The sequence below is a fragment of the Protopterus annectens genome, chromosome 3.part1, assembly GCF_019279795.1.
Source record: "Protopterus annectens isolate FY-2018-M chromosome 3.part1, PAN1.0, whole genome shotgun sequence".
In the NCBI taxonomy this organism is placed as follows: domain Eukaryota; kingdom Metazoa; phylum Chordata; order Ceratodontiformes; family Protopteridae; genus Protopterus; species Protopterus annectens.
This window is the reverse complement of record NC_056732.1, coordinates 479,569,295-479,596,970: the sequence shown is the minus strand read 5'-3', so window position 1 is coordinate 479,596,970 and position 27,676 is coordinate 479,569,295. Positions and strand designations below refer to the sequence as shown.

Here is a 27,676-nt window from a genome sequence, read left to right as displayed (position 1 = left end):
AAACCTATGCAGACAACAGATGAGAAGCTCTTGGGTACATTATAAATGCCCAAGACAGCACTCTTGGCAAACACCCATGACTGATCTCATGAACTTTACATACACTCCAACCTAGGAGTGAGTTCTGTTCATACCATAATGTTAGCATATTTAAACATATCTGTAGAAATTAACTTGGGTAGGAATCATATATGCTCTTGCATTCAAAAAGGGAAAAAAAAAAGCGGAACAATCCACCCTTATTGCCAAATAAAAAGCAGAATATATCACTGCAAGGAATCATATGACTATATTCAAATATGATTAAATCATTTTGAATCTCAAACCTCTGACACCACATCTAAACAATCATTTCAAAGTTCCATGTATAAAGGTGCAAGCGTAAGGTCATTGATTAACCAGGTTTATCAAGAGGTAAGAAATCTTAAGTTTTTCTAGTATTAAGAAATCACAAAGGTTGATTGGTTGAAGAAAAAAAATCTCTGAAAAGGCACGGCAACTGTTTCTGCAGTGATACAGGACATGAGGCATATGGGAGATGTGTCCTCATTGTCATTGGACTACTTTAGCCCAGCTGAGAATAGAAGATTAGTCATAGCCTGCAATCATCTGTGGCATGAGGCACTGGGGATAGGAAATAGTGGTGCATGCTGGGAAATGGGAAGAAATATTATCAGCTACTGGTAGTGATATTTGTTACTGAGGAGATCCCAGATGTTTAGGATGGTTTCTATGATCCTGAGCGTAGCGGTTGCACTTATAGTATATTTCTGGATAATGCATAGTACCACTGATGCTATTTGCCCATAGGCTTGGTCAGTATAACTAGGTCTGATCCAGGTTCAGCTTTCTAGTGAACATATTTGTTAAGGACTAGGTAGGAGGCAGGAACACCTGCTAATCAAAGCTAGCATTCCTGGCTTTACTGTGGCTATAACATAGATTAATTGATTTCCATGGTGTTCACACAGCCCTGCAGCAAGAATCTGATTCTTGAATAGTAAGAAGATAAATTATCATAACAGCTTTAGAAGGCCATAATACAGTTTGCAAAATGTGCTAGTGGCACAGTAAGGGCTTACCTGTTCCATTTAGAGCTTAGCAAATGCAGATGACTGGTTAGATGGAATAAAATTGTAAATGTATTCCATAGATAATTAATGTATTTATTGTTTGCTAATCAAGTTGATGCACAGATTCTGCAATGGAGTTTCTCAGCAAAAGCCAGGAAGTAGAAAAGAAGAATAATACAGAGAACCCCAAAATAAACAAGAACCCCAAACTAAACAAGAACCCCAAAGTAAAAAAAAAACCCAAACTAAACAAGAACCCCAAAGTAAACAAGAACCCCAAGTAAACAAGAACCCCAAAGTAAACAAGAACCCCAAGTAAACAAGAACCCCAAAGTAAACAAGAACCCCAAGTAAACAAGAACCCCAAAGTAAACAAGAACCCCAAAGTAAACAAGAGAGCTGCTGAAGTAAAACGCCCAACACTCTGACAGCAGATAATGTGACAAAGAAACATTTGTAAAACAGTACCAATCATACATCTCCAACACACTTATGCTAATTTTGTTTATTTTTTTGATCCAGTCCTCTGATCATCAAGTTTACCATCTGGCTGCACTACTGTCCCATTTAGTCCTAAGGGTGAAGTGCACTGTCTGAGGATAAATGTTTCATTTTCTTTCCAGATCTGCTTATTCAGGGAAGCGTATCTGCATCCAAGGGGTTTACACATAATGGGCTTTTATGCTGCATGCTACACCTCTGAGTAATGTAATTAACTGACAATGCCCAAACTGCAGACAGGTATCTCTACATGATCCAAAACACATTATTAGGCAATTGCCTGAAGAGGGGCTGTTACTCATCCTGCACAAGTAAGCATTTCTCTTTTTTAGTTCCTTGGGGAATCTTCCGGGATGTGCCAATGGCAGGGAGAATGTGCTAAGAGCTGATGCACTATGACCTTTTCAGATGGTGCTGACCATTCTCCTGGTGTCACTGGGTACCAGCTAAACACTGAAATTGATAGCACCCTTTATCAAGAAACTGGGACCTGTGTACACTGACACTTACTCCTCTACCTCCTTTTCCTTCCTAGATGCTCATGCAGCTGTGTCACTGAATAATGCATCAAAACTGAAGCTAGACAATACAGCACTAATCATCACATGGCCACTGAGTATTGTAGATTTAGACATGGCTTGTCTGGTTTACCCACAAGATTGAAGATGGAGTGGATGAATATTACTAGGAGTGGATAAGTCCCCCATATTGGACAGTAAGGTGGTCACTATTAGTACCATACAAGTGCAAGTGAGTTATTAACAAATATTTTAGCACTACTTAAACAACACTTCTGTAGCATTTGTTGGTCTTTCCGTGTATTTACAAAAATTAGAGTTAGCAGAGCAGAGTAATCTTGCAAAAGTAATGTGCATGCATACATGTTCATAGATGCACAGTAGACTGGTGCAGTTTATCATGTGCCACTGATACTCTCGCTTATGAATGTTTTTTCAATTTCTTGTTTAAGTTATTAATAGCAGGATATGACTTTATTAAGGGCTTCTCTTACATCTCTGTGAGCTTCACATTGAAATGTTTTACTTTTTAAGTAATTATTTCCACACATGTCTCACTACATTGGCAATGGTGGTAATTAGTTTCTGTTTTAATGATGGGTTAAATGGATTTATTGATTTATTTATAGTCACAATTACATTACCACTTTTAAAATAGTCCACTTAGCCATCAAAAAGCTGAACTTTCTGAAAAGGTTTATTAGTTAGTAATCAGAAATAGTGATCTGGGGTGAAGAGTATTCACTTATTACCTTTGCAATTAAATAATGAGGGCTTTCCAGTTATAATCTGCATTGTGGACCTTTTTGGTTTTGTTTACAGATGTATACATATACAAGAAACAGTTCCTTCACAAAGAAATTGAGAATATAATGTGCTGCCTTGTACATCAGAAGATAATTTTAATTTTACATTTATTTATTTATTTATTTAACACTTGTTTACCAGGAAAATCCAACTTGGAATGAAGACAGTTTTCAGCAGAAGCCCGGGAAGAAACTCTTCAGATTCATGTCTTTGTAACGTGGGAGGAAACCAGAGCACCTGGAGAAAAAACACATGGATGCAAGGAGGACATGCAGACTCTGCACAGAAGGCACCCCAGCCGAGAATCGAACCGAAGAACCTCATGCTATGAGGTGACAAAGCAACCTCTGCACCACTGTGCTGCCCATAGAACCTATTTGTGAGTTAATTTATGTTTTACATTGACTATCTTTATTTTCTTAACCATTTTTGCATCCTTCATACCGCCTGACAGTTGTGGTTATCATCCAGGCAGCCATGACGAGTACTTTTCATGCTTTGACTAAACCCCTCCCCAGCAACATATATGAGGGCCTTTTATATCTTCCTGTCTAAATCCTATGAATTTTGCAGTGAAGACTAGGCTCAGGAGAGCCAGACACACATCCCTGGCCCATAGTGCTGCATACATACATCTCTCCAGTAGACATCAACACTATAACAGGCTGGACTGTTCTCTCTTTCTCCAGGATGGGTGAGCTGACATTGGCTGTGTAATGAATGGAGTGGGATGGACTCCCATTGTTGCTACTAAACATGTGACAGACAGAGGGTATGGGCCTTCACTCTCATCCCACTGTTATGAAATAATGCTACTGATGGATAGCACTTTAATCCCACTGTTGCCAAAATGTTAATACATGGTCTAGAGATTATGGTGCCTAAATCTGCACCACTGATACTTTTTATATATGTAGGAGGTGATTGGCCTTAACACCTTATGGCAAATGTGAACTACTACCTTGGGTAATGAGTGACACCACCCACCTCATTATAAGCCCAGTGCCTTCTACTGCAATCTTAACAAAAAATAACAGAATTAGCCAATTAAGTTTTTACATACATTGTCACACACACACACACACACACACACACACACACACACACACACACACACACACACACACACACACACACACACACACTGTTTCACAATGTTTAACAGGAAGGAATATTAGTAATTGCCCAATGATAATACTTTCCTGTATTCACAGTGCTTGCTGCTACCAGATTACTAATCTGATATCAAACTCTCTGTGACTTAACACTTTTCCAATGAACCAAGTGGCATTAAATTATAAAAGTTGTTAGCCAAGCAGTCTTCGCTCACAAAGGGGAAATATCAGCAGCCATGCCAATGTTGTAACCTTCATTACTAAAATAAGACATTAGCCACAAGCTATTATGAATTAATTTCAGCTTTTCCTGGTTAGGGGTCGCCACAGCAGAACTCCGATCCGCTCATGATTGGCAGTGGATTTTTATGGTGCCGAGTTGCCAGCCCTATGCCCAGCCTTCAACAAAGGCACACCCATTCACGCTCACACATACCTGCATGTCTTTAATGTCACTCAACCACGAGGAGAACATGCAGACTCCACACAGAAGGCGCTCCAGCCGAGAATCAAACAGGAGAACCTCTTGCTGTGAGGTGACAACACTAACCGCTGCACCACCGTGGCTCCAGACAAGCTATTATGAATGAATAAATGAAAATACTTTACTTAAAAAAGATTGTATATACAAGTCAATATGAAATGCTGCACAGTGAAAACATGCTTCACACTGACAGGCTGATGACAGAAACAGCTCTAATTGCACCAGCTTTTATTTTCAATGACTTTTTGTAGATGATTGAATTGCTGAGACAAATACAAAGTCTAACAATTCTGCTATACAGAAATCCATGGTTTAATTTTCTTCACAAGTTATAATTTCCAATATCCAAATAACAAACCCAGACTACAGAAAGAAAGAAAGAAAAAGACAGCAGCAGCTCTGATTCATTATACTCTGTAGAGTTTAGATAGGATTTTCATGTTCCTATAACAATATCAGACAGAACGTAATAAAAGCAGCAGTTCTTGCTCAGAACATAAAATGGAGGATAAGATTTCAGACACAAACATAATCTGCCTTTCTTTTTAAAAGCATCTGCTAAAATTCACAGACAATTCCATTCAATAATGCAGTAACTCAGAATGTCTTGGAAACAGTGAGCATGACAAAAGTAAACAGTGTTATATTATTGTAAAGAATGGAGCTGAGGCAAATACTAATCCCACTCCTACTTAAACTGGCACAGTAATGCTCTCAGCATGCATACTTCCTCATGTGTATTTATGTCTTGCTGGCTAGATAGTCACCCTTTTTACCTGACTCTTCAGCTGAGGTACATTCCTAGTCTGTAAACCATATTCTCAATAACTTCAGGCAAGGCAATGAATGCATATTTTATCATTAGGTTTTCTAAGATTTCAAAAGTAGCAACTTTACATCCAGTCACTAATTTATTAAAGTAAATTATTTCTGCAATGGAACCTCTATTACTGTCTTCTGAGTTTCTTCTGTGTTGTCTATTTTTTTTGTTTTCTTATAAATGCCAGGAATAAGGTTAAAATATTCAAAAAGTATAGCTTCACCTTCATATAGCCTAAGCAGTGGGATTTAGCATGCAAACAGCTCTATACGCAGAGTAATTAAAAATCTCACCCATTGCTCCTAGTAAACTGGTCCTGATTGCATACAGCACACGTTCAAGTGCTTGAATAAAACTATGAAAGTCATTTCTCTCTTTATACTAAGGAAACCACTAACCATGATACTGCAGGCATGACTATAATGACTTGATTACTACCTGGGAAAGCTCTAACATGAGACTGCTGTAATGGAAGAAAACCTGTCTGTTTCTACCAACAAACGTCAACTTCATTTTTCTTATTGTACTTATTTCTTAAGCACTTGACTAACTCAGCTAACACAAGTGACGTAATGCAGTTTGATGAAAACGTAACAATGAAAAGTTACACATATAAGAACTCAGAGTACATACTATGGAAACAAGAAGCATATTACAAAATAAACATCACTCTCTAAAAAAAAATCAGACATCATGTGTCCCAACAGCTAAATTCCATGGCATCATTTCAAAAAATGTGGACCAAATTTGTACTCAAGTCCAAAGGCTAAAGTATCAATGCCGGCACTGGAAATGCCGGTGCTAAAACACTGAAAAAATAGACGAAAAACACAGCAGAAGAGTGAATTTAACTCTTCTCCTTTAAACGTCATTTTGCAGAGGGGCACCACCTGCACCCCTCATATGGGAGGTAAGCCCCACACACACACCTCAAACTTATGTATACCAACTCTAAGATCATTACACCTTGGGGAAAAAGCAATATTCTGAGAAATGGCATCTCAGATATGTAAGTATATGTAAGTCTGTTCTTTCAGCCATTCAGTCTCCACATTTTGGGACTTGCTCTGCCGGGTCCTGACATTTCAAATGGTTACCCTTAATCTACATACTCCAAGAAGATAGAAAATATCCAATGAGTCCATCAGATGAGAACTCCAGCAGATATCATGCACTCTTACCAAAACAATCTTGAAGAAAGGTACCCACAATACTCAATACAGAAGCTTCAGCACACCCATACCTCAACATGTCCATTTGCAAGAATGGTGCCATGCACACAGCTTCTATCAAATTCTGTACAAATATCTGAAACCACCACTGTCTCTATGAATAGGAAGTGCAACAGTTTAAACTTCACACTAGCACAGTTAAGCCAACAATTCAATATGGCATGCTAATAGCACCAAAGGCAGTAAAACTCCCAAATGATGTCCAGATAAGATTGCAATTGCTGCTGTTGTTGCACTAAACTCAAGCAGCAAGCAGCAAGACAGCAAGAACAAATTTATTGCACAATAAAATTAAAGTCCAAATGTCCAATGTACTCAGAGTCTGTAGACACATAACAAAGAAATAACCTGGTATTGCCCACATGTAGTCGAAGTTCTACCATCTTTACAAAAGAAGGCAAATTGGTCATAAAATTTAGTTAGGTCATATAGTCGGTCCCTGGAAAGCTGCCCCTTCACTCCACCTGAGCTACCCCACTGCTAAAGAGGTACTCATTCAGCATTGATCTGATCAGTTACTGTACAACACCTCATCTGGGATGTATCTCACTAAACATATCAAACAGTTAGGAAGACTCCAAAGATTCTTAACCAGAAATATTATAGATCTATAGTTCCAAACCTACTAAAAGTGACTAGAAGCTATTTTGCTTTATTCAGTGTCCTATAGATTCTTGAGGGGAGATCTCTCTCTCTCTGTCTTACTGTGTCATTAGATTCTCAGTTGTCCTGGACCACCTGTATATTTGTAATTCCAATATCTCCACCAAAACTAGAACCAGGAAACAAAATCCTACCCAACAGATAAATGAAGCATAGAAAGCGTAGCTTCTGAGTCAGCCAAAGCAGGTAAGTTGGAAGAATGTTAGAATGAAGATGCCAAAGGTCCAGATCCAATCCTGGGTTTTGGCAGGGAAATATTTTGCTTCTTTAGCTCAACCTGTAAATGAAGTGCTTTGCACTTTGTAGGTGAGATGGGCTGTGGGTTGAAGTCCATTCAGAACCGTATGCTTTTCACTGGTGGACCCATGCCTACAAGCATTAAACCAAAGTTTATCCAATGGCTTTATAGTTGAGGTTTGGTGCACAGCAGTTATAATACCTCTTTACCTTGGCAGCCATACTACTGACCATGGGAATTACAGGACCATCTGCCTGATAAACCTCATCTGCAAAGCTATGGATGTGGTCATAACAGACCTTGTTATCACAATGAAGAAAACATGCTGGACAGATAGGTTCTTAACCCAGAGATTCCCCAGACTCTGGAATAGACTGCCCATACATGTCAAGTAGAGTGGCTCTTTGGCCCTCTTCAGAAGGAACCTTGATGATTGGATGGGAGATAGGAAATTCACCCCATGGATCACGTCACTCACTCTGCTAGACAGGGATCCAGGGATCTAAATACTGTGGGAAGAAATAGCCAGGGAATTGTCATGGCTAGGCTTGTATAGGCCCTACGGCCTAGTACCAACCTATGAACCTGAAAGATTATTTGACTCCCAGCAGTTTGGCTTTGTTAAGGATACTTTCCGTCCAATTAATCTGGTATTTTTTTTTTTTTTTTTGAGAGGGTAACACAAGCTGCAGACAGTGGTCACACCATTTATACAGCATTTCTCAACCTTCCCAAAGCATTTATAATATACTAGATGCCAACATTATCAACAAGCTAAATGCATTCCAAATCTATCCCTGTATATTTAATTTCAAGAGGTTTTGTGTTGTTTTTTTGTACTGGAAAGGGTCCCTAATTTAGAAAGGGGTGGCAATTGGAAAAACAAATTGGATTCAAGGGAATTACATTGGCAACTCCTATTAAATGCATATCAAAACCCTGGCTTCAATAAATGTATGTCCATCATCATTATTTTGAATTTGAAATCTGCAAGACTATAAGGTTTAAAATTTTAATATATATAAGAAACAAAAAAGTAGTCAGGTGATAGAAATGAAATTATTTTTTTTATTTCGGTTGATTAGTAATATTGTGTTCTAACTAGTGTTTTATGATTTTTTTTTTATTTCGGTTGATTAGTAATATTGTGTTCTAACTAGTGTTTTAATTGTTAATTTTTGGTCGTGAGTTGCATTAAGTGATTATTTAAATGTGTGGATTGGTTGCACTTATTAGTTCTGATGGATCTCTTCACAACAGAGAAGGAAAGCACTAAACCAGATTAATAAAACTTTTTAAATTCCTGAACACAAGTTCTTACAGGATTTTTTTTAGAAGGCTAGATAATTGGCTGAGGGAAAGAACCCACACTGTGAGGGTGGCAGGCACAGCCTCAGAGATCATGAACGTAAACAGTGGGGTGCCATAGGGTTACATATTGGGACCATTGCTATTTGGAATACACTTCTCTTATCTCCAGATTAAAAATCAAGGACTCGTGTTAAATAAGTTTGCTAACTATTATAAACGCGGTGACTTGAATGAACTTCTGATATGCATAAGCTACAAAGTGAACATACACATGTTAATAGCTCAGGCTAAAACTAAATGCTAAAAAAATGGAATATTGTTGCATTTGTCAAATAAACTCTCCACCCAGCTTCTAGTATAGAAAATACCCACTGCCGAATGAAGACTCTAAACAAACACTTCAAACATGGACCACAGACTGAGCTCAAAAAATACTTTTATTACTTTACAAAGTAAAAATAAAACACAAGCACTTTCACACAACATGCAAATTCTTTAGCCATCTAAATAAGGCAATCTAAATCACATGACATAACTGCATCCAATTAAAACTTTAACCCTAGCTTTAAGGTCAGGAGACATACTAAAACTAACATTTAAGCCTGGCAGTTTTACAGCATTAAATCTAATTATCCAATTAATTTATGTCTGTTCACTAGTGTTAAAAGCATTTATTTGGGATTTATTGTATACTTCTCGGAAGCAGTTTACTTCTTGTAGACTGTTTAATTTTGGAAGTGCAAAACGAAGATGTTGTGAGAGACTTTAGAAGCTATTTTGCTTTATTCAGTGTCCTATAGATTCTTGAGGGGAGATCTCCCTCTCTCTGTCTTACTGTGTCATTAGATTCTCAGTTGTCCTGGACCACCTGTATATTTGTAATTCCAATATCTCCACCAAAACTAGAACCAGGAAACAAAATCCTACCCAACAGATAAATGAAGCATAGAAACCATAGCTTCTGAGTCACTCAAAGCAGGTCAGTTGGAAGAATGTTAGAATGAAGATGCCAAAGGTCCAGATCCAATCCTGGGTTTTGGCAGGGAAATATTTTGCTTCTTTAGCTCAACCTGTAAATGAAGTGCTTTGCACTTTGTAGGTGGGATAGACTGTGGGTTGAAGTCCATTCAGAACCATATGCGTTTCACTGGTGGACCCATGCCTACAAGCATTAAACCAAAGTTTATCCAATGGCTTTATAGTTGAGGTTTGGTGCACAGCAGTTATAATACCTCTTTACATTGGCAGTCATACTACTGACCATGGGAATTACAGGACCATCTGCCTGATAAACCTCATATGCAAAGCTATGGATGTGGTCATAACAGACCTTGTCATCACAATGAAGAAAACATGCTGGACAGATAGTTTCTTAACCCAGAGACTCCCCAGACTCTGGAATAGACTACCCATACATGTCAAGTAGAGCGGCTCTTTGGCCCTCTTCTGAAGGAACCTTGATGATTGGATGGGAGATAGGAAATTCACCCCATGGATCACGTCAGTCACTCTGCTAGACAGGGATCCATGGAAGTAAATACTGTGGGAAGAAATAGCCAGGTAATTGTTATGGCTAGGCTTGTATAGGCCCTACGGCCGACAGCCTAGTACCAACCTATGAACCTGAAAAATTATTTGACTCCCAGCAGTTTGGCTTTGTTAAGGATACTTTCTGTCCAATTAATATGGTATTTTTTTTTTTTTTGAGAGGGTAACACAAGCTGCAGACAGTGGTCACACCATTCATACAGCATTTCTCAACCTTCCTAAAGCATTTATAATATACTAGATGCCAACATTATCAACAAGCTAAATGCATTCCAAATCTATCCCTGTATATTTAATTTCAAGAGGTTTTGTGTTATTTTTTTGTACTGGAAAGGGTCCCTAATTTAGAAAGGGGTGGCAATTGGAAAAACAAATTGGATTCAAGGGAATTACATTGGCAACTCCTATTAAATGCATATCAAAACCCTGGCTTCAATAAATGTATGTCCATCATCATTATTTTGAATTTGAAATCTGCAAGACTATAAGGTTTAAAATTTTAATATATATAAGAAACAAAAAAGTAGTCAGGTGATAGAAATGAAATGATTTTTTTTATTTCGGTTGATTAGTAATATTGTGTTCTAACTAGTGTTTTATGATTTTTTTTTTATTTCGGTTGATTAGTAATATTGTGTTCTAACTAGTGTTTTAATTGTTAATTTTTGGTCGTGAGTTGCATTAAGTGATTATTTAAATGTGTGGATTGGTTGCACTTATTAGTTCTGATGGATCTCTTCACAACAGAGAAGGAAAGCACTAAACCAGATTAATAAAACTTTTTAAATTCCTGAACACAAGTTCTTACAGGATTTTTTTTAGAAGGCTAGATAATTGGCTGAGGGAAAGAACCCACACTGTGAGGGTGGCAGGCACAGCCTCAGAGATCATGAACGTAAACAGTGGGGTGCCATAGGGTTACATATTGGGACCATTGCTATTTGGAATACATTTCTGTTATCTCCAGATTAAAAATCAAGGACTCATGTTAAATAAGTTTGCTAACTATTATAAACGGGGTGACTTGAATGAACTTCTGATATGCATAAGCTACAAAGTGAACATACACATGTTAATAGCTCAGACTAAAACTAAATGCTAAAAAAATGGAATATTGTTGCATTTGTCAAATAAACTCTCCACCCAGCTTCTAGTATAGAAAATACCCACTGCCGAATGAAGACCCTAAACAAACACTTCAAACATGGACCACAGACTGAGCTCAAAAAATACTTTTATTACTTTACAAAGTAAAAATAAAACACAAGCACTTTCACACAACATGTAAATTCTTTAGCCATCTAAATAAGGCAGTCTAAATCACATGACATAACTGCATCCAATTAAAACTTTAACCCTAGCTTTAAGGTCAGGAGACATACTAAAACTAACATTTAAGCCTAACAGTTTTATAGCATTAAATCTAATTATCCAATTAATTTATGTCTGTTCACTAGTGTTGAAAGCTATTATTTGGGATTTATTGTATACTTCTTGGAAGCAGTTTACTTCTTGTAGACTGTTTAATTTTGGAAGTGCAAAATGAAGATGTTGTGAGAGACTTTAGAGCATAGGTATATAACTCCCTTTCCTTTGACGATTATGTTGCAACAGTGGTTAGGAAATCCTTAAATCTGGCATAGCTGATTGCAAAGGGTAATTCATTACTAAACATATCAAGTAGTTACAGAGGCTCAAAAGGTTCCTGCCTAAAAAAGATAATGGAACTAAAGGACCAGAGCTATTAAGAGAGGCTGAGGCCATTTGTCTGTATTCAGAGTCCTGCAGACTTCTTAAGAATGATCTGTACCTTACCTTCTGGACCACTAAGGATCTAGCAGTCCAAGACCTCTCATTTCTACACAAATGAAGGAGTCCAATGAAAACTAGAACCTGCTTCAGCAAATAAACAAGTCATGGTGGGAGACAAATTGGTCATGCAAAGATTACCCATTGTCTGCAACAAATTTCCACTCCAAATCAAGTAATGTGACATATTATCTTCCTATGAGAAGAAATTAGACAATTGGATGGGTATTCATAAATTGCACCTCAGGTATGACTGGTCTATTGCTTTTTGAAAAAGGAGGTAAGGTCTAATGGTGGGTACTGGCAAAGTCTAAATGGCCACATGGCCTATTTGCCTTGTAATGACATATGATGAACCATCTGTCCATACTTTTGGGCCACCTGACTACCTTCAGGAGACTTTGGTGGCAGCTTTTATTCAGAATGTGGAGCTGAGTTAAAGCTTCAAGTGGAGTACCTCTGTCTTCAATTGACTGAGATGTTTTTCTCTTTTTTATAAAACTTCAGAACTGAATCATGGTCTTAGAAAGAAAAATGATTTCTCTTCCATATGATCACTAAAGAATGTGGATAGACTAGCTTAACAATGGCCTTCACTTACTTGATGTTCTGCACAATATGTGTTTTTAAGAACTGTAGAGCTGTGGATATATAGAATCTTTCAGAAACTACTGAGTATTTTTAGACTGGAGAACTGCATCTACCTTGCATTTTTACTTCATTAGCTATTAAGAACATTCAGAAAAATAACTACTTTTACCTGGCTAATGGGTTTATATATTCATTGTCTTTTAGCTGTCATTTACTGAGTAAGTGTGTCCAACCTGCTGTTTACAGTATTTCCAGTATTTCCTATATTTATCTTTCCTGCAGTCCCACTCTATCCTTTTACTTTTTACTGTATATCACTCAACTACCCTGCCTACTATCTCTTCCTAAACTTACCTTAGCAGTCAGCACTCCACTGATTGTTCTCATAGGCTTTAGTCCTTCACTGGCTCTTCCCACTCCGTTCCCCCTAAGGCTCACTTTGTTCCCCTAACCTGCCCACAATTCCCACCCAACCCCACTACTTCTACATTTATACTCCCTAACCACACCCCCCATCCATACAACCAATCATAAGACCCACTTCTTTAAAGCAACATAATCTACACCCCACTGGTCTTTAACAAAGACCACAGCCAGTACTTATCCCCATATATTAACCTACATATAATACCTCCATTATGCTACCTACATCTACCTCACCGTTCCTAGAGTTCCTACTTCTATTCTCACTCCTACCTTTTCTATCTATACCTTACCTACTTATATTCTATGAACACCTTAATTGCCTAGGATTTCAGTACTCCATAAGGCAAACCTCTACACCAACACTTATAGTCTCTCATAGCCATACAAACACACCCAGTATACCAAACTACCTACCAGTTAAACATCATAGATTGACTCACATCAAATTCTATAGTTCAAGAGCTAGGAAATTCCAGAACCTAATATGTATACTTTTAAAACTTACAATGAGAATACAAGTCCACCCCTTAATAGATGGTGATATCTGCCCAAATCCTGGCCCAAGCTCTACCACAACTACAGAGCCCCACACCCCAACTCCTGCTAACACACAATTGCTCACCAGACCCTCTAACTCCCTCCTGATAGCCCATCCTAATATTTGGAGCATAAATAATAAAGTAGCCCACCTACATGCTCTCATGGATGTACATTCATTTGACATCATATGTCTCATGGAAACATGGCTTAAGGCAGAAACACAAGACAATGAGGTTATTCCACCTAGATACAATATCTTGAGACTAGACCGTAAAGCTAAGAAGGGTGGGGGAGTAGCTATTCTATATAAATCTGGATTACAGGTGACTGCTTTAGACACTAAACCACTATTAACTAGTAATGCAGAAATCCTTATTTCCAAATTGCAACTTAATAAATGTAAATCCATCTATATCACCTATGTTTATCTTCCCCCAGGTAATAACTCTAACACACTAGAGGATATCCTTAGTTGGCTTTCTAATACCTATCCACAAGAAACCATAGTACTTGGTGACTTTAATATCAATTAGAGGAGCTGTACCTCTGAACAGCCGCCTACTCATATTAACCAATATAGTTTTACTCAAACCATTACATCCCCCACAAGGACCAATAAACTTAATAACAAGGAAAGCACCTTAGATTGGATTCTCATAAATAGTCATCACCAAACTTAAAAAGTATGGACCCTGCCCGAAGATATAAGCGACCATTCACTCACCTTCATAATCAGATATGAGTGACATTCCAAACCCAACCACCTATAGGACAATAAGGACCAACAAGAACTTTAACCCTGACAGCTTTCAAAAAGAACTTTTGGCATGTGACTGGTCACCCCTAAAAAACCTACCTCTAGAGGAAGCAGTAAAATACTTTAATTCTAAATTCTTAGCCATTCTAGACTACCATGCACCAACGCGTACAATTAGAGCCCAGATTAAACCAGCCCCATAGCTCTCAAAAGCTACCAAACAAAAAATCCTCCTTAGAAACAAACTCTGGGTCAACTGGCATTCTACTAAAAGCCTTGCAGACCAATTAAAGTTTAGACAGCTAAGAAATGAAACAAAAAAGCCATACTGTTGGACAAAATAAACTTTTACTTTCAGCTCCAAGAAATCCACCAAAACAAACCACAGAAATTCTGGTCAGGCATCAATAAACTCTTACATCCAGGTCGTTCAGTCACACCCACCCCATCAGGCTCTGATCACGATAGTCCCAAGCAAATAGCCAATATCTTTAACTCTTTCTTCATAGAGACCATTCAATCTCTTGCCAATCAGCTATCCCCTGTTCCTCTTCAAGAGGAACCTTGACGATTGGATGGGAGAAAGGAAATTCACCCCAGGGATCACGTCAGTCGCCCTGCTAGACAGGGGTCCAGGAAAGTAAATAATGTGGGAAGAAATATTCAGGGAATTGTTATGGCTAGGCTTGTATAGGCCCTAGGGCTGATAGCCTAGTACTAACATATGAACCTATGAACCTATGAACCTCATCATCAACCACCTCCATCTCTAACACACCCCCATCATTTCACTTTCAGCCTGTTCCTACATCCCTTGTCTGCACACTTATACCAAAACTTAAACCTACCACCCTCTCTGCAGACCTACTACCTGCAGAATACCTGCAAAAAGCTGCAAAAGCCATAGCTTACCCATTTCCATCCTGATTAATAGAACTATTACTGAAGGAACTATCTCATAATTCTGGAAAAGTTAACATATTATCCCCTTGCACAAAGGTGGTAACTCCAACAAATTATCAAACTATAGACCTATAGCCATATTAGCTCCACTGGCAAAAATCATGGAGAAATGTATTCATAAACAGCTGTTAAACTACCTAATAGAAAACAACTTACTAGCCAACTGCCAACATGTTTTTAGGCCATTTCATAGCACCACCTCTGCTCTCTTATCTTTCTCTGACTGTATTAATAAAAATCGCAACAACAACACTCTTTATTGATCTTTCGAAAACTTTTGATATGGTTACCCACCACCTACTCATAAACATACTCAAAAACCTGTCTCTAGACACACTGGCTATCCAATGGTTCCAATCCTACTTAGACAACAGACAGCAGGCTGTACTATGGGAGAACAACTTATCCTCCTACCTCCCAATAGCCCGTGGTGTCCCTCAAGGCTCCATATTAGGCCCTCTTCTATTTTCTATTTTTATAAATGACCTACATTCTATAATACCTGAAGCTACCTGTATCCAATACGCAGATGATTCCATGTTAATATGCCCTGCCACCTCTCCATCTGACCTACAGTCCCTAACCCAAAACGTGTTTAATACAGTCAAGAAATGGCTTCTACACCGATGTCTCATCTTGAACCCCATAAAACAAAACTACTACTATTCACTCCCACCCGTAGGGCCTCCCCACTTAACTTTACAGTGACATCAAGCAATGCTACTATCATATCTCCTGTTTCTACTACAAAACATCTTGGGGTACTAATTGATAATAACCTTACCTTTGATTCCCATATTAATAGTTCTATAAAAACAGTCAACAAAAAATTAGGATCCTCTACAGGATCAAACCCTTTCTGACTCCACTAGCCAGGACCACCATTGCCCATTGCTTGATGTCACTGTAAAGTTAAGTGGGGAGGCCCTATGGGTGGGAGTGAATAGTAGTAGTTTTGTTTTATGGGGTTTAAAATCAGACATTGGTGTAGAAGGCAAAACCAATTTGAACAAGCTGGCAATCTCCTACAATAATATTGCCAGATTTGCAACTGGGTCTGCCTCAGAACACATCATTGTAATAACCTTGAACAACTAGGATGGCTAGAATTGCCAAATGTACTACTATTTAACCAATTAACAGTTGCCCACAAGATCCTGTATCAACCTAACACACCAATATTTACAAACCTTATCACCCCCTATAATGACCTCAAGACTCTTCGCTCATCAAATAAACTACTTGTACAAATAAAACTAACAATATGGCTGGTGACTCCTTGTTCTCTAATACTGTGGGCAAAACCTGGAACTCCCTCCCCAGTGATCTAAGTTCCATTTCTTCAACAACACTATTTAAAAGCAAACTGAAACCATACTTTAAATCACAGTGGTTATGCCTTTGTGCTAACCCTGACTAACTACCTCAATTTTCTCTAGGTACTAATCACCATACCTGTATAAGCTAGTTACTTTTCTGTTAACTGTGAAGAGAGTGTGCTTCTATATTTAAACAATGTTATTAGAGATATCTTTGAATGGCTAACCATAGCTGAAATGTACCATAATTCTGTTACCAGAAATGCAATGAAATGTAATGAATGGCAAAAATCTGTAAATGTAGCTGCATTTGTAAATGTCACATAGTATAAATGATTTTGTGTTTTGTGGAGCTTTTCTCCCCAGGCCTCTACTGAAAATGGACATATATCCAGTTGGACCAGCCCGGTCAACAAATGTAAAATAAAAATGTAAAATAAAACAATAAAATGTCCTTTCAGTTTGTAATTATACATCCTCAGGACTATCTAAAATAATGGTATATTACAGTTCTGATACACAGGTGACTTTTTTTGCCCTCCAGGCTTTCTGGAATTCTAAGAATGCTAGATTATCCCATCTTGAATTGTCTTTAGAATCCCATTCCTGCTCTTTAACTGCAGATAGTCCATTCCATAGGCCTTGAATGAATTAAGATCACTTGTTAAAGCAGGTTTTGTGTGACCACTGCATGGTCTACAGTAGAGTTTGGAGCACTTTTAATTGCATGATAGATATGCTCAATCCCCAAAGGCCATTACTTAGGGTGGACACTTCAGTGGTGAGTTGTGTCCACTTCAGACAGAATGAGATGCAGTTTGCTATTCCCTGTCATGAGCAGTCAGTAATCCAGTAATCCATGTAGTTTCTTAGAAATGATACTCAAATTATTCTGTTAGACTAACAAAACAAAGTTTAAAGATGCGCTTAATAGAAGCCATTCACTTAAGCAGCCATTATTGATTTGGCTCTGTTTCCCCTCTCTATAGTCAACATCATTTTGGCAGGTAGAAGTTTCTGCAGGATGAGGTTTTAAAAGGTCCAAAGATACGACTTTTGCTTTGTAAATTGGTAGGGGAATAAGTGATTTGATTAGATGTTTCATACTAGTTAGGTTGATGGAGTGGGTAGATTAGTATCCATAACCTTTCTGAATATTGAATCTTTGTAAAGATATACATCTTAAATGGATGAGATGAGAAGGAGGATGCATAACATGGATGAGAGGGAGCTTTTCTATTTTTTTCTTTTTTCTGTTAGTACATTGTAGTGACTCCTATTTTCATAAATTGTGTCACAATGATATCTCACTATGATTTGTTGAAATGATACAATGTAAAATGGAATGAGAACAGTGTGTGTACATAATTTTAATAAACCCTTTCTTCGTTTCCTATGAGTAACATAAGGGTTCTGACATCCACCAAAGCTTCCACCACCTTAGACAAATGGGAACTTTGTATAAGGAAGAATGTGGCACTTCCCAGCTGCTGCAGTCTAAGTGCTGGAAGAAGATTCTAAGCAGCAGGAGGGGAGAATAGAACTAGCAACCTTGTGTGCTTCCAGCATTAAAAACAAGGAAAATTTTACAATAGGAGGAAAATGTGATCACCATAAAAATGTGGCAATCACTCATTTAATCCTGTCTGGTTCTCATAGTGCAGGTAAGTTCAGGGAAGATGTATAGGTAGTGGTTGGTTGTGTGTGTGCATGCGTGTGTGTGTTTGTACCTGTTACATGTGTGTCGGTGCACCTGTTACGTGTGTGTGTGTGTGTGTGTGTGTGTGTGTGTGTGTGTGTGCGCACTCATGCATGTTTGGAAGTGTGTATCTGCCCGAGTGGTTGCACTAGGGGTTAGGTAAAGAACCGAAACTCTGGATGTGTATGTGCCATGCAGCATGCATGTGGATGAATGGGTAAATATTTCTGTGAGTTTGATCTGCCGTGGAGGTGCTTGTTTGTTGATAGGTTGATGTGGAAGTGTGTGGTTGGGAACGTCTGCATGTGTTTGCGCATACATGTGTGTGTGTGTGTGTGTGTGTGTGTGTGTGTGTGTGTGTGTGTGTGTCTCCGTGCATGATTGTGTGGCTGAATATGTGTGTGTGAGTGCATGGAGTGCCTTTCGCAAATCAGTGCATGGACCATTACGGATAGGCAGCAGTGCCATCAGGTCTGAAAGGGCTAGAGTGTGATTCAGAGGCATGCTAATGAGCTGATAATGAGGGCTTTCTCAGTGCTGCCTTAGCTGTATATAAATCACATTATTTTATCAACTGGCTAATTTACTATATTTGATTTGGGCAATTATTGTGAGAGCTGAGGTTTTTCCTGAATCCTAGGGTATGTACTTTGTAAGCAACAAAAATTCAGTGAAGAAAAAAGCTTGAATTTAAATTTCTAGAATGTAATTTTAAACAAAATGTAAACATAACACTTCCAGACACAGAAATAGTTGCAACTACAAACAATAACTTCTCTTACCTACTGTGGTGGGTTTTGTAGTTGACATGGTTGCAGTTGCCACTGTGGTTGTTCTTGCAACTGGAAACACAAAATAAATCCATTAGATTTACAAAATTCAAATAAAGCAGCAGAACTTTGCAAACAATCTGTAAAATGCAAACTTAAGTAACATTCTTGAAAATGAATTAATAGGGTCACCAAACACAATTTACAAAATACTGTCCTACTAAATACCACGTTCATTAGCATGTCATTAAAAGTAGTGCCAGGACAACAAGCTGTTATGTGCAAAATGAGATCCCCACTCCATCTCATGCAGAGAGATATAGTGCAGGATTAATGCATGTACTTAATCATTGAGGTTACAGTAACAGAACCCTTGACTGGTGAAGTGTAGTTACATGCCGTTCCTGGTAGTCAAATGGAACCACTCCTTAAAGCTAACATAGTGACTTGTGGTGCACTTGTCTTGTACACATTCCCTAGTCACACTGTGGCCAGTTACCAATCGACTAATAATAACTGTTAAGGTAGTTTATACTTGCCAATACTGGACTCCCTGGCATTATGAGGGTATTATGATCTCTATGCAGTCTGATATTAGCCAATACAACCTAATTGCAAGGATATTATACTTTAAAAAATGGCTGTTAACTTATTTTGCATTATTAATTATGATAATGCTTACATATCTTTGACATGTTTGATATAAAACAGTCCCTCCACTAGTAGTCCAGTAGTAGAATGAACAAGATGGATTTCTAGCTTCTGTTAATTGGTTTATGTTACAAACAGCTATACTTTTGGTTTTATTAATTTAATACCGTGTATCCAGCTATACACAAGACTATTCTGAGTGGTGACCAGGGCACACTGTCTGGTTTTGCGACTTGCATAGACGGCAAATGAAGGCAGACAGCAGTGAACTCAGGCCTACAGAATGAGGTTTGTTAGCAGCTCCTTACCTTAATCCCCATTAGCTTTCATTACTTTGCTGTGTTCACTACAGAGAGTAGCGTTATTGCTAATACTACTACACTAGAGAGTATTGGGAAGTACCAACTGATAGGGGTGCTGGAAATCTTTATCCTATGTATCTGTTTGGGAAATGATTTAGTTAACTGGGTTTCTTTCACATCAGAGATAGACAATCTGTGTTTATTTATTTTCGTAACTGAGTGGGTAGGTGAGGAGTCTAGCTGTTCTGGAGTTTTAATATTAGTGTCTAATGCATTCCACTTCAATTTTCTTTAACAAGTAAACTAAAACTTTTTTTATCACCGAATTTTATGAGAATATTTTCACTGGTACATGGAGTAAGATACAATTAGTACTTTAAAGAATGCTGAGCACAAATGTAATGAGTAATAAAAATGTTACCCACAGGTACTGTGTGTGTGTTTGTGGATGACTCTGCATTGCTCCACTCAAACTAAAAGATGGAAAAAAACAGTTCCTTCCTCATTCATGATCCTAAAAAGTTGGATAAAAGACTCTAACCACTGTTTAGACATAAACCAGGCTAAATATGTGGTATTAATTCCAATTGTTTAGATCCAAAATAGAAACTAGATACCAAATAGTACAAGAAATAAAACAATTCACAGTACACCAAATAAAATATACAAAAGCGCAACACTTGATCAGGTTCTAAAATTTGATATGCATATCTGGTAACTTAGGTACTAATAATCAGGGAAGATCAAAGAGAGCCAAGCAATATCATATAAAACAAACAAAGGTGACTGTAGCAAATGTCAACACTGAGTATAATTCCCCTTTTGGTATGTATCTGTCCAGGTACATGCATCAGTTGGATCCCCTGCAGAGATACCTTACAAAAATATAGAAGGCCTAAACAATAAGTCTTACATGGACTGCCTCAAAGCCCTATTGCTATATTCGATCTCTTATAGAGTGTTAAGAGGTGACTTATGTCTAGCATACAAGGCATCCTCTGACCCATTGCTGATGGACTTGCTTCGCATGTGCAACAAATGGTGTCAGAAATGCTCAGTCCAGGCACCTAAGCCTCTTCTGCAATATTACCAGAATGGTTTGGTGGGACAGGTATATCTCACAGTGTATTACACTGCCCTGGAAGAGATTTCCCATCCACATAAAACAATGCTCATCTCTGACCTCATTCAAGTGTAACTTGGATCAATGGCTGAGAAATAGGAAATTTATCCCAAGGCTCCCGCTGTACTACTAATGGGCAGAGCCAGCTCCTAATTGCTTTATCTCAGTGCTTGGGTCCCCTCCAAATATCTACATTTGGATGTAGTAATTATTACTAGAGTATTACATAAATATAGATCTTGGAAAAGGTTAAGTGAATGTAAACTCTAATGGGAGAGATTAATGTTAAGCATCAAATAGAATAATTGACTAGGCTTAAAACAACCAACAGCGGCTAACCTGTTACTAAACTATGAACCTATTTAAGTTGAAACAAATCTGTGACCCCTCAGCTAGAAGGACATTCTGATACTAAGTGTGCTGTTATTGCCTCCTTTGGATTGTTGTTATGGTATTTAGTGCCGAATGTGCAACTGTGTACTGCTTGTTCTGGTTGAAGTGACATTCATGGCCACTATGTAATAACTCTTAGCCTTTGTTTGTGTTTTACTGCTCACAGACATGATTAATTCATTCTTTCACATATTTGTCTTCTCAATTTATTAAGAAGTACTACTTGGTCAGCTTTGAACATTAAGCTCTGGACACAACCTACTTCTTCCTTGAATGAAAAAAAATAAGTCTGAATTTCCTTCCTTACTTATAATTTTTGTTCAAGATTTCTTATCATTGGATCAAAAGTTTAAAAAAGTTCTGAAGTGTATCAGAAAGCATCTAGAATCTCATGATTTATGTAGGCCTGGCAGAACTGAGACCACTGGCTTAGAAAACTAAAACAACATCTCATCGATAACCCCAGCTGCACATGCAACACATATCCACAGCCTCCTTAATATAGCAAAACTGTTTCACATAGCAAATATGCTTGTGTATATGTCATACTGTTACACCATACGAGTTATCCCTAATCTTTAGTATCATAGTCCACACATCAATACAACCATCTTAACACATTTTCTCTTCTCTGTCACTTTCTGCTTTTAATACTACCATTAAATATATGCCACCTATAATCTACTTATTCCCACTACCTAGTTATAAGATTCTGACTATATCTGCCTTACCTTTAAGTTTAACTCTCTAATTCTATCTTTTCCTTTTCCTACCCCCCCAAAAAAATTGAGCTGTATTGTTAAATATTTCTAACTGTATACTTTTCCTACATGCTAATGTTCCATTGTTACTGTATTGTGCCTTTTTTACAACATATTTGCTGTTTAGATAGTTTTCTGTATTATTTTGCTTGCTTTATAATTATAATTTTGTTTCCTTACAAATTGATGTAATGATTTTCATGTAACTTGGAGCTTTTCTCCCAAGGCCTCCACTGAAAATGGGTCTCAAGCCCAGAGGACTTTCCCAGTTAACAAATGTCAATAAATAAATAAATAAAAATGATGTTATCATCACCAGAGTTGTTGTATTACTGTCTTGGCTACACTCACCATGATGTCATATGTCTGGCCACACCCTCTGTGATTGTATAAAGTTTGTCACACAGTCACACATACCTATTATGCCACTTTGTGCATCTGAAAAAGTGACAATCGTAGTGAATGGATTTTGTGCTGCATGTATAAACAAGCATGTTTAGAGCACATGCATTTTCATAAAGCACAGTAAATCTATTTCTTAAGTATCAGACTTGCAACAGTTTCACACTCTTGAGGATGATAGTAATGCATAAACTGTTACACTAACACTCCTCTCTTTTACTATCTGATGTTGTCTCCAGAACAGCGAAAGCCATATCACAAGTACTGACTGGGTATTGCTAAACTATTTTGGCAATTATGTAAACATTGTTAACATTTATGTACTAGAAAAAAATTGTGGTCCTCTTAAACTGGTGTGATTATGACAAAGGGGCAAAAAGACAGTTGTCTGATCAAAGATATTATTTTGAGATGCATATCAATCCCACTCATCGTTTTAAAAAACTAATTAATGATTTCCTAATTCAGGCTAGGGATGAAGCCATCATCACTAATGATATAATGCATCAGCTTACTATTCAAGAGCTGGCCAACCAATATATCTACTTTTTGCCGAAAATTCATAAAAATCCCACCAATCCACCGGGTAGACCAATTGTCTCAGGGAAAGGGTATATCACAGAACCTTTGTCTTTATATTTCACTAAACACTTGAAGCCTTTGCTCTATCTTGTACGTTCTCGATTATAGGATACTACAAATTTCTTACAGATCATTTCAGATAGCCAATTGGAACCCGATTGGTTGATGTGCACATTTGATGTGTGTGCTTTTTATACGAACATTCCACATGAATCTGGTTTAGAGGCCCTTACATATTGGCTAGAAGTGGCTAACTTATATCAATCTGATTTTAACTTCTTTTTGGTTGAATTAGCAAGACATGTTCTCAATAGTAATGTATTTTTTTACCAGGACACTTGTTATTTACAAACAAAGGGTACAGCGATGGGTGCCTCTTTTGCCCCAATATAAGCTGATCTGTTTATGGCCTTTGTTGAAAAACATCTCATTTATGATCATGAGAATAACACCTTTTTGGAATATATTGACATTTGGAGACGTTTCCTAGATGATTGTTGGATGGTATGAAAGGGTGAGACAAATGTGTTACATGAATTTATATCTTACCTGAATAACAATCCATGGGGGTTACAATTTATGGTCTATTATGATTTGAACAGCATTACGTTTTTGGATGTGTTAATCAACAGATTACCAGACCATACGCTGAGTACTAAAGTATTCAGGAAATACTCCCAATATAATACCATCCTCCATGCGTCTAGTTTCCATCCACCACACATAGCCCGTAACATCCCAAAGTTCCTGGAAACAATATCAACACTCTCAAACTTATACTCAATTTTCTCTCTACCAACCTCCCTCAAGAAACGCTAGTCTTAGGCGATTTTAACATCAATTGGTTTTCCTGTAACAGTACTAACCCCACCTCCCACATAAACCTATATGGCTTTAAACAACTCATTAGCAGTCCTATAAGAACTAATAAAACCAACAATAAGGAAACCATCCTAGACTGGATTCTTACTAATACTCCCCAATAAACCTATCAATTAGGCACCCTTCCAGATGATCTTATATCATTAGGCACAAATCAAACCTAGCCTTACCTACCACCTACAAAACACTACGATCAAAAAAACAATTCAACTCTGATCAGTTTCTTGCTGAACTAAGACAATGTAATTGGTCCCAACCAAAACACCTTCCACTTAATGATGCTGTTGAATACTTTAATTCTATATTCCTATCCATACTAGATAACCATGCCCCAAGTCGCACTATTAGAACCAAAGCTAAAACAGAACCCTGGCTAACCAACAATACTAAGCAAAAAATCACTCTCAGAAATAAATCCTGGGATAAATGGCATTCCACTAAGAACCTAACTGACCAGCATAACTTCAAAGAACTTAGAAATAGTACAAAAAAAGCCATCCTTGCAGACAAAAAGAACTATTACTTTCAGCTACAACAAACTACAAAAAAAGAACCCAAAAAATTTTGGGCTAGTATTAATAATCTTCTATCCCCAGGCCAGTCACTCACACCAAATCCCCAGGACTCTAATCCAAACAATCCTAAACAAATAGCTAATGACTTCAACTCTTTCTTCACCAATACTATCCAAACTCTAGCAAATCACCTACCTCCTGACATCTCTAAATTACCCACACATACTTTACACACTTCTCTTCCCCTTTACCTTCAACCTGTATCTACCTCATTTATCTTATCCCTACTCCATAAACTGAAACCCACCACACCCTCTGCAGACAAACTTCCTGCAGAATTTCTGCAGTTAGGAGCTAAAGCCATTGCCTATCCCATCTCAATCTTGATAAATAGATCTATAAAGGAAGGAATTTTCCCTTCCATTTGGAAGATATCTCACATCATCCCACTACACAAAGGGGGCAATTCTAATGACTTCTCTAATTTTCGTCCCATAACATTGCTATCACCTATAGCCAAAATCATGGAAAAGTGTATCCATAAACAACTCCTTAACCACCTTCTCCATAACAACCTACTTGCTAACAGTCAACATGGATTTAGACCTTCTCACAGTACCACTACTGCATTACTCTTCTTTACTAACGCTGTCAATCATAACCGTAACAACACTAATCTATCATCTTCTATCTCCATAGATCTTTCAAAAGCGTTCGACATGGTTAATCATAAACTCCTTCTGCACATACTGAAATCTCTTTCAATTCATCCTTCTTCCTTATCCTGGTTTACATCTTACCTAGAAAACTGTCAGCAGGCAGTACTTTGGAAAAACTCATTATCTAACCTCCTTCCTGTCGCTTTAGGTGTGCCTCAAGGGTCTATCCTTGGCCCACTCCTATTTTCTATATTTATTAATGACCTCCAGTCAGCTATTCCAAACACTACTTGCATACAATATGCAGATGATTCCACTATAATCTGCACTGCTTCCTCTCAGACTGAACTCCTGTCACTTACCCAAGAAGCTTTTTCCACTGTTGAACACTGGTTCTCTGACCGTTGCCTACTCCTCAACCCCAAGAAAACAAAGTTGCTATTGTTCTCACCTACCCACAAATCAAGCTCTCTTAATTTCTCTATTACTTCCTCTGAAAACACTCTGATTTCTCCTGATGCTACTACAAAACTACTAGGAATAACTATTGACAACAATCTCAGTTTTGATTCTCATATTAACAACACAATAAAAGTAATAAACAAAAAGATTGGTTCCCTTTATAGAATCAAACCATTCCTTACACCTGAAGCTTGGACCATCTTAGCTAGTTCTCACCTTATCTCTACCCTTCTATATGCTTCTACTATTTATACCAATCTCTTTAAAAATAACCTCAAGAAACTTGCTACATCTTACCATAATATTGCTCGATTTGCCACAGGATCCCTCTTCAGAACTCATCACTGTCTTAACCTAAAACAACTAGGCTGGCTTGAACTTCCTAACAGGCTGATTTATCAACAGCTCTTAACTGCTCACAAAATTCTATATCAGCCTTCTAAAACACCAATTCTCTCTAACCTCATTACGCCTTATAATAACTTGAAACACCTACGCTCGTCAAACAAACTACTGGTTAATATTACCATACCCAATAACTCTGCAGGTGATAGCCTTTTTTCTAACTCTGTTGGAAAAATCTGCCATCTGATATCTCATCTTTGTCTAGTCTTCCACTCTTTAAAAAACAGCTGAAAACACATCTCAATAAACACTGGCTTTGTTCCTGTAACAACCCAGATTAACCTTTCTTTTTCCTTTCCTCCTTAATTCCTCCTCACACAACATCCTATAGACATATGTAAAAAAAAAAAAAAAAAAAAAAAAATTTTCAAAATATTTTAATCATTTTCTTTTCACCTTTTACATACTATATACTTATATTTTTAGAATTTGTATAGCAAATATCTACTAAACTTTATGTAATTTCCTGTGATGACTATGCCTGTTTGTATGTATATCTCATGTTCTGACTCAATGTGTTATTAATTTTGACCTTGTATTGACTGTTTCTGTGAATTATCTGTAATATCGTTGGAGCTTTTCTCCCCGGGCCTCCACTGAAAATGGACATATATCCAGCTGGACTAGCCCGGTCAACAAATGTAAAATAAAATAAATAAAATAAAATAAAGTCGCAATTTATCAGAATAAAGCGCATTTGCTCTGATGATTCTTCATTCCAGAGGCAGAGGAAAGATCTTACAAATAGATTTAAATCTAGGGGTTATGGCATGGGTTATGTGTTGCAGGCCAGTAATCTGGTCAACTCAATAGATAGACAAGAATTCTTAAGTTATAAAGACCATAACATTTCGGCCACACAACCCATTAGGTTTTTAACAACCTATGCTAGGAATTCTGGAAACTTAATTCAAAGTGTACACAAACATTGGAATATCCTACAATGTGATTATGAGCTAGCACACATTATACCAGATAGATGTCATTTTTTGTTTCGCAAAGGTAAAAATCTTGGCTCTTGCTTCAATCACTATAAGCATGGGACACTGAATCAATCCTTTCAATATGTACAATCTACATTATCAGGGGACCCTTTAGTCGGCTGCTATCCATGCGGCCATTGCACCAACTGTGACAAAGTCACGAAATCCAAACAATTTTCCAGCCGTAACAGTGCTATTGTTTATGATTTGAATTTTTTTGCCAACTGTAGTACTGACTGGTTAGTATATCAGGCTACATGTACTTGTGGTTCCTTTTATATTGGTCAGACCTCTCGCTCATTCAGAATTAGAATTTCTGAACACATTAGCAACATCAAAAACAAAAAGGCAACCAATGCACTTTATAAACAT

At 37.6% G+C, this 27,676-nt stretch overlaps 1 protein-coding gene across 2 annotated transcripts in view; it reads right to left on the bottom strand.

The window, feature by feature from the left end:
• The window catches only part of COL14A1 (collagen type XIV alpha 1 chain), a gene marked incomplete at its 3' end in the record, with an annotated part of 1,869,522 nt that overhangs the window by 1,070,695 nt on the left and 771,151 nt on the right, over positions 1-27,676 (bottom strand). For both annotated transcript variants that reach the window (XM_044066920.1, XM_044066919.1), the window contains 1 exon segment: positions 19,197-19,256. In XM_044066920.1, coding sequence (XP_043922855.1) covers positions 19,197-19,256 — 60 coding nt within the window.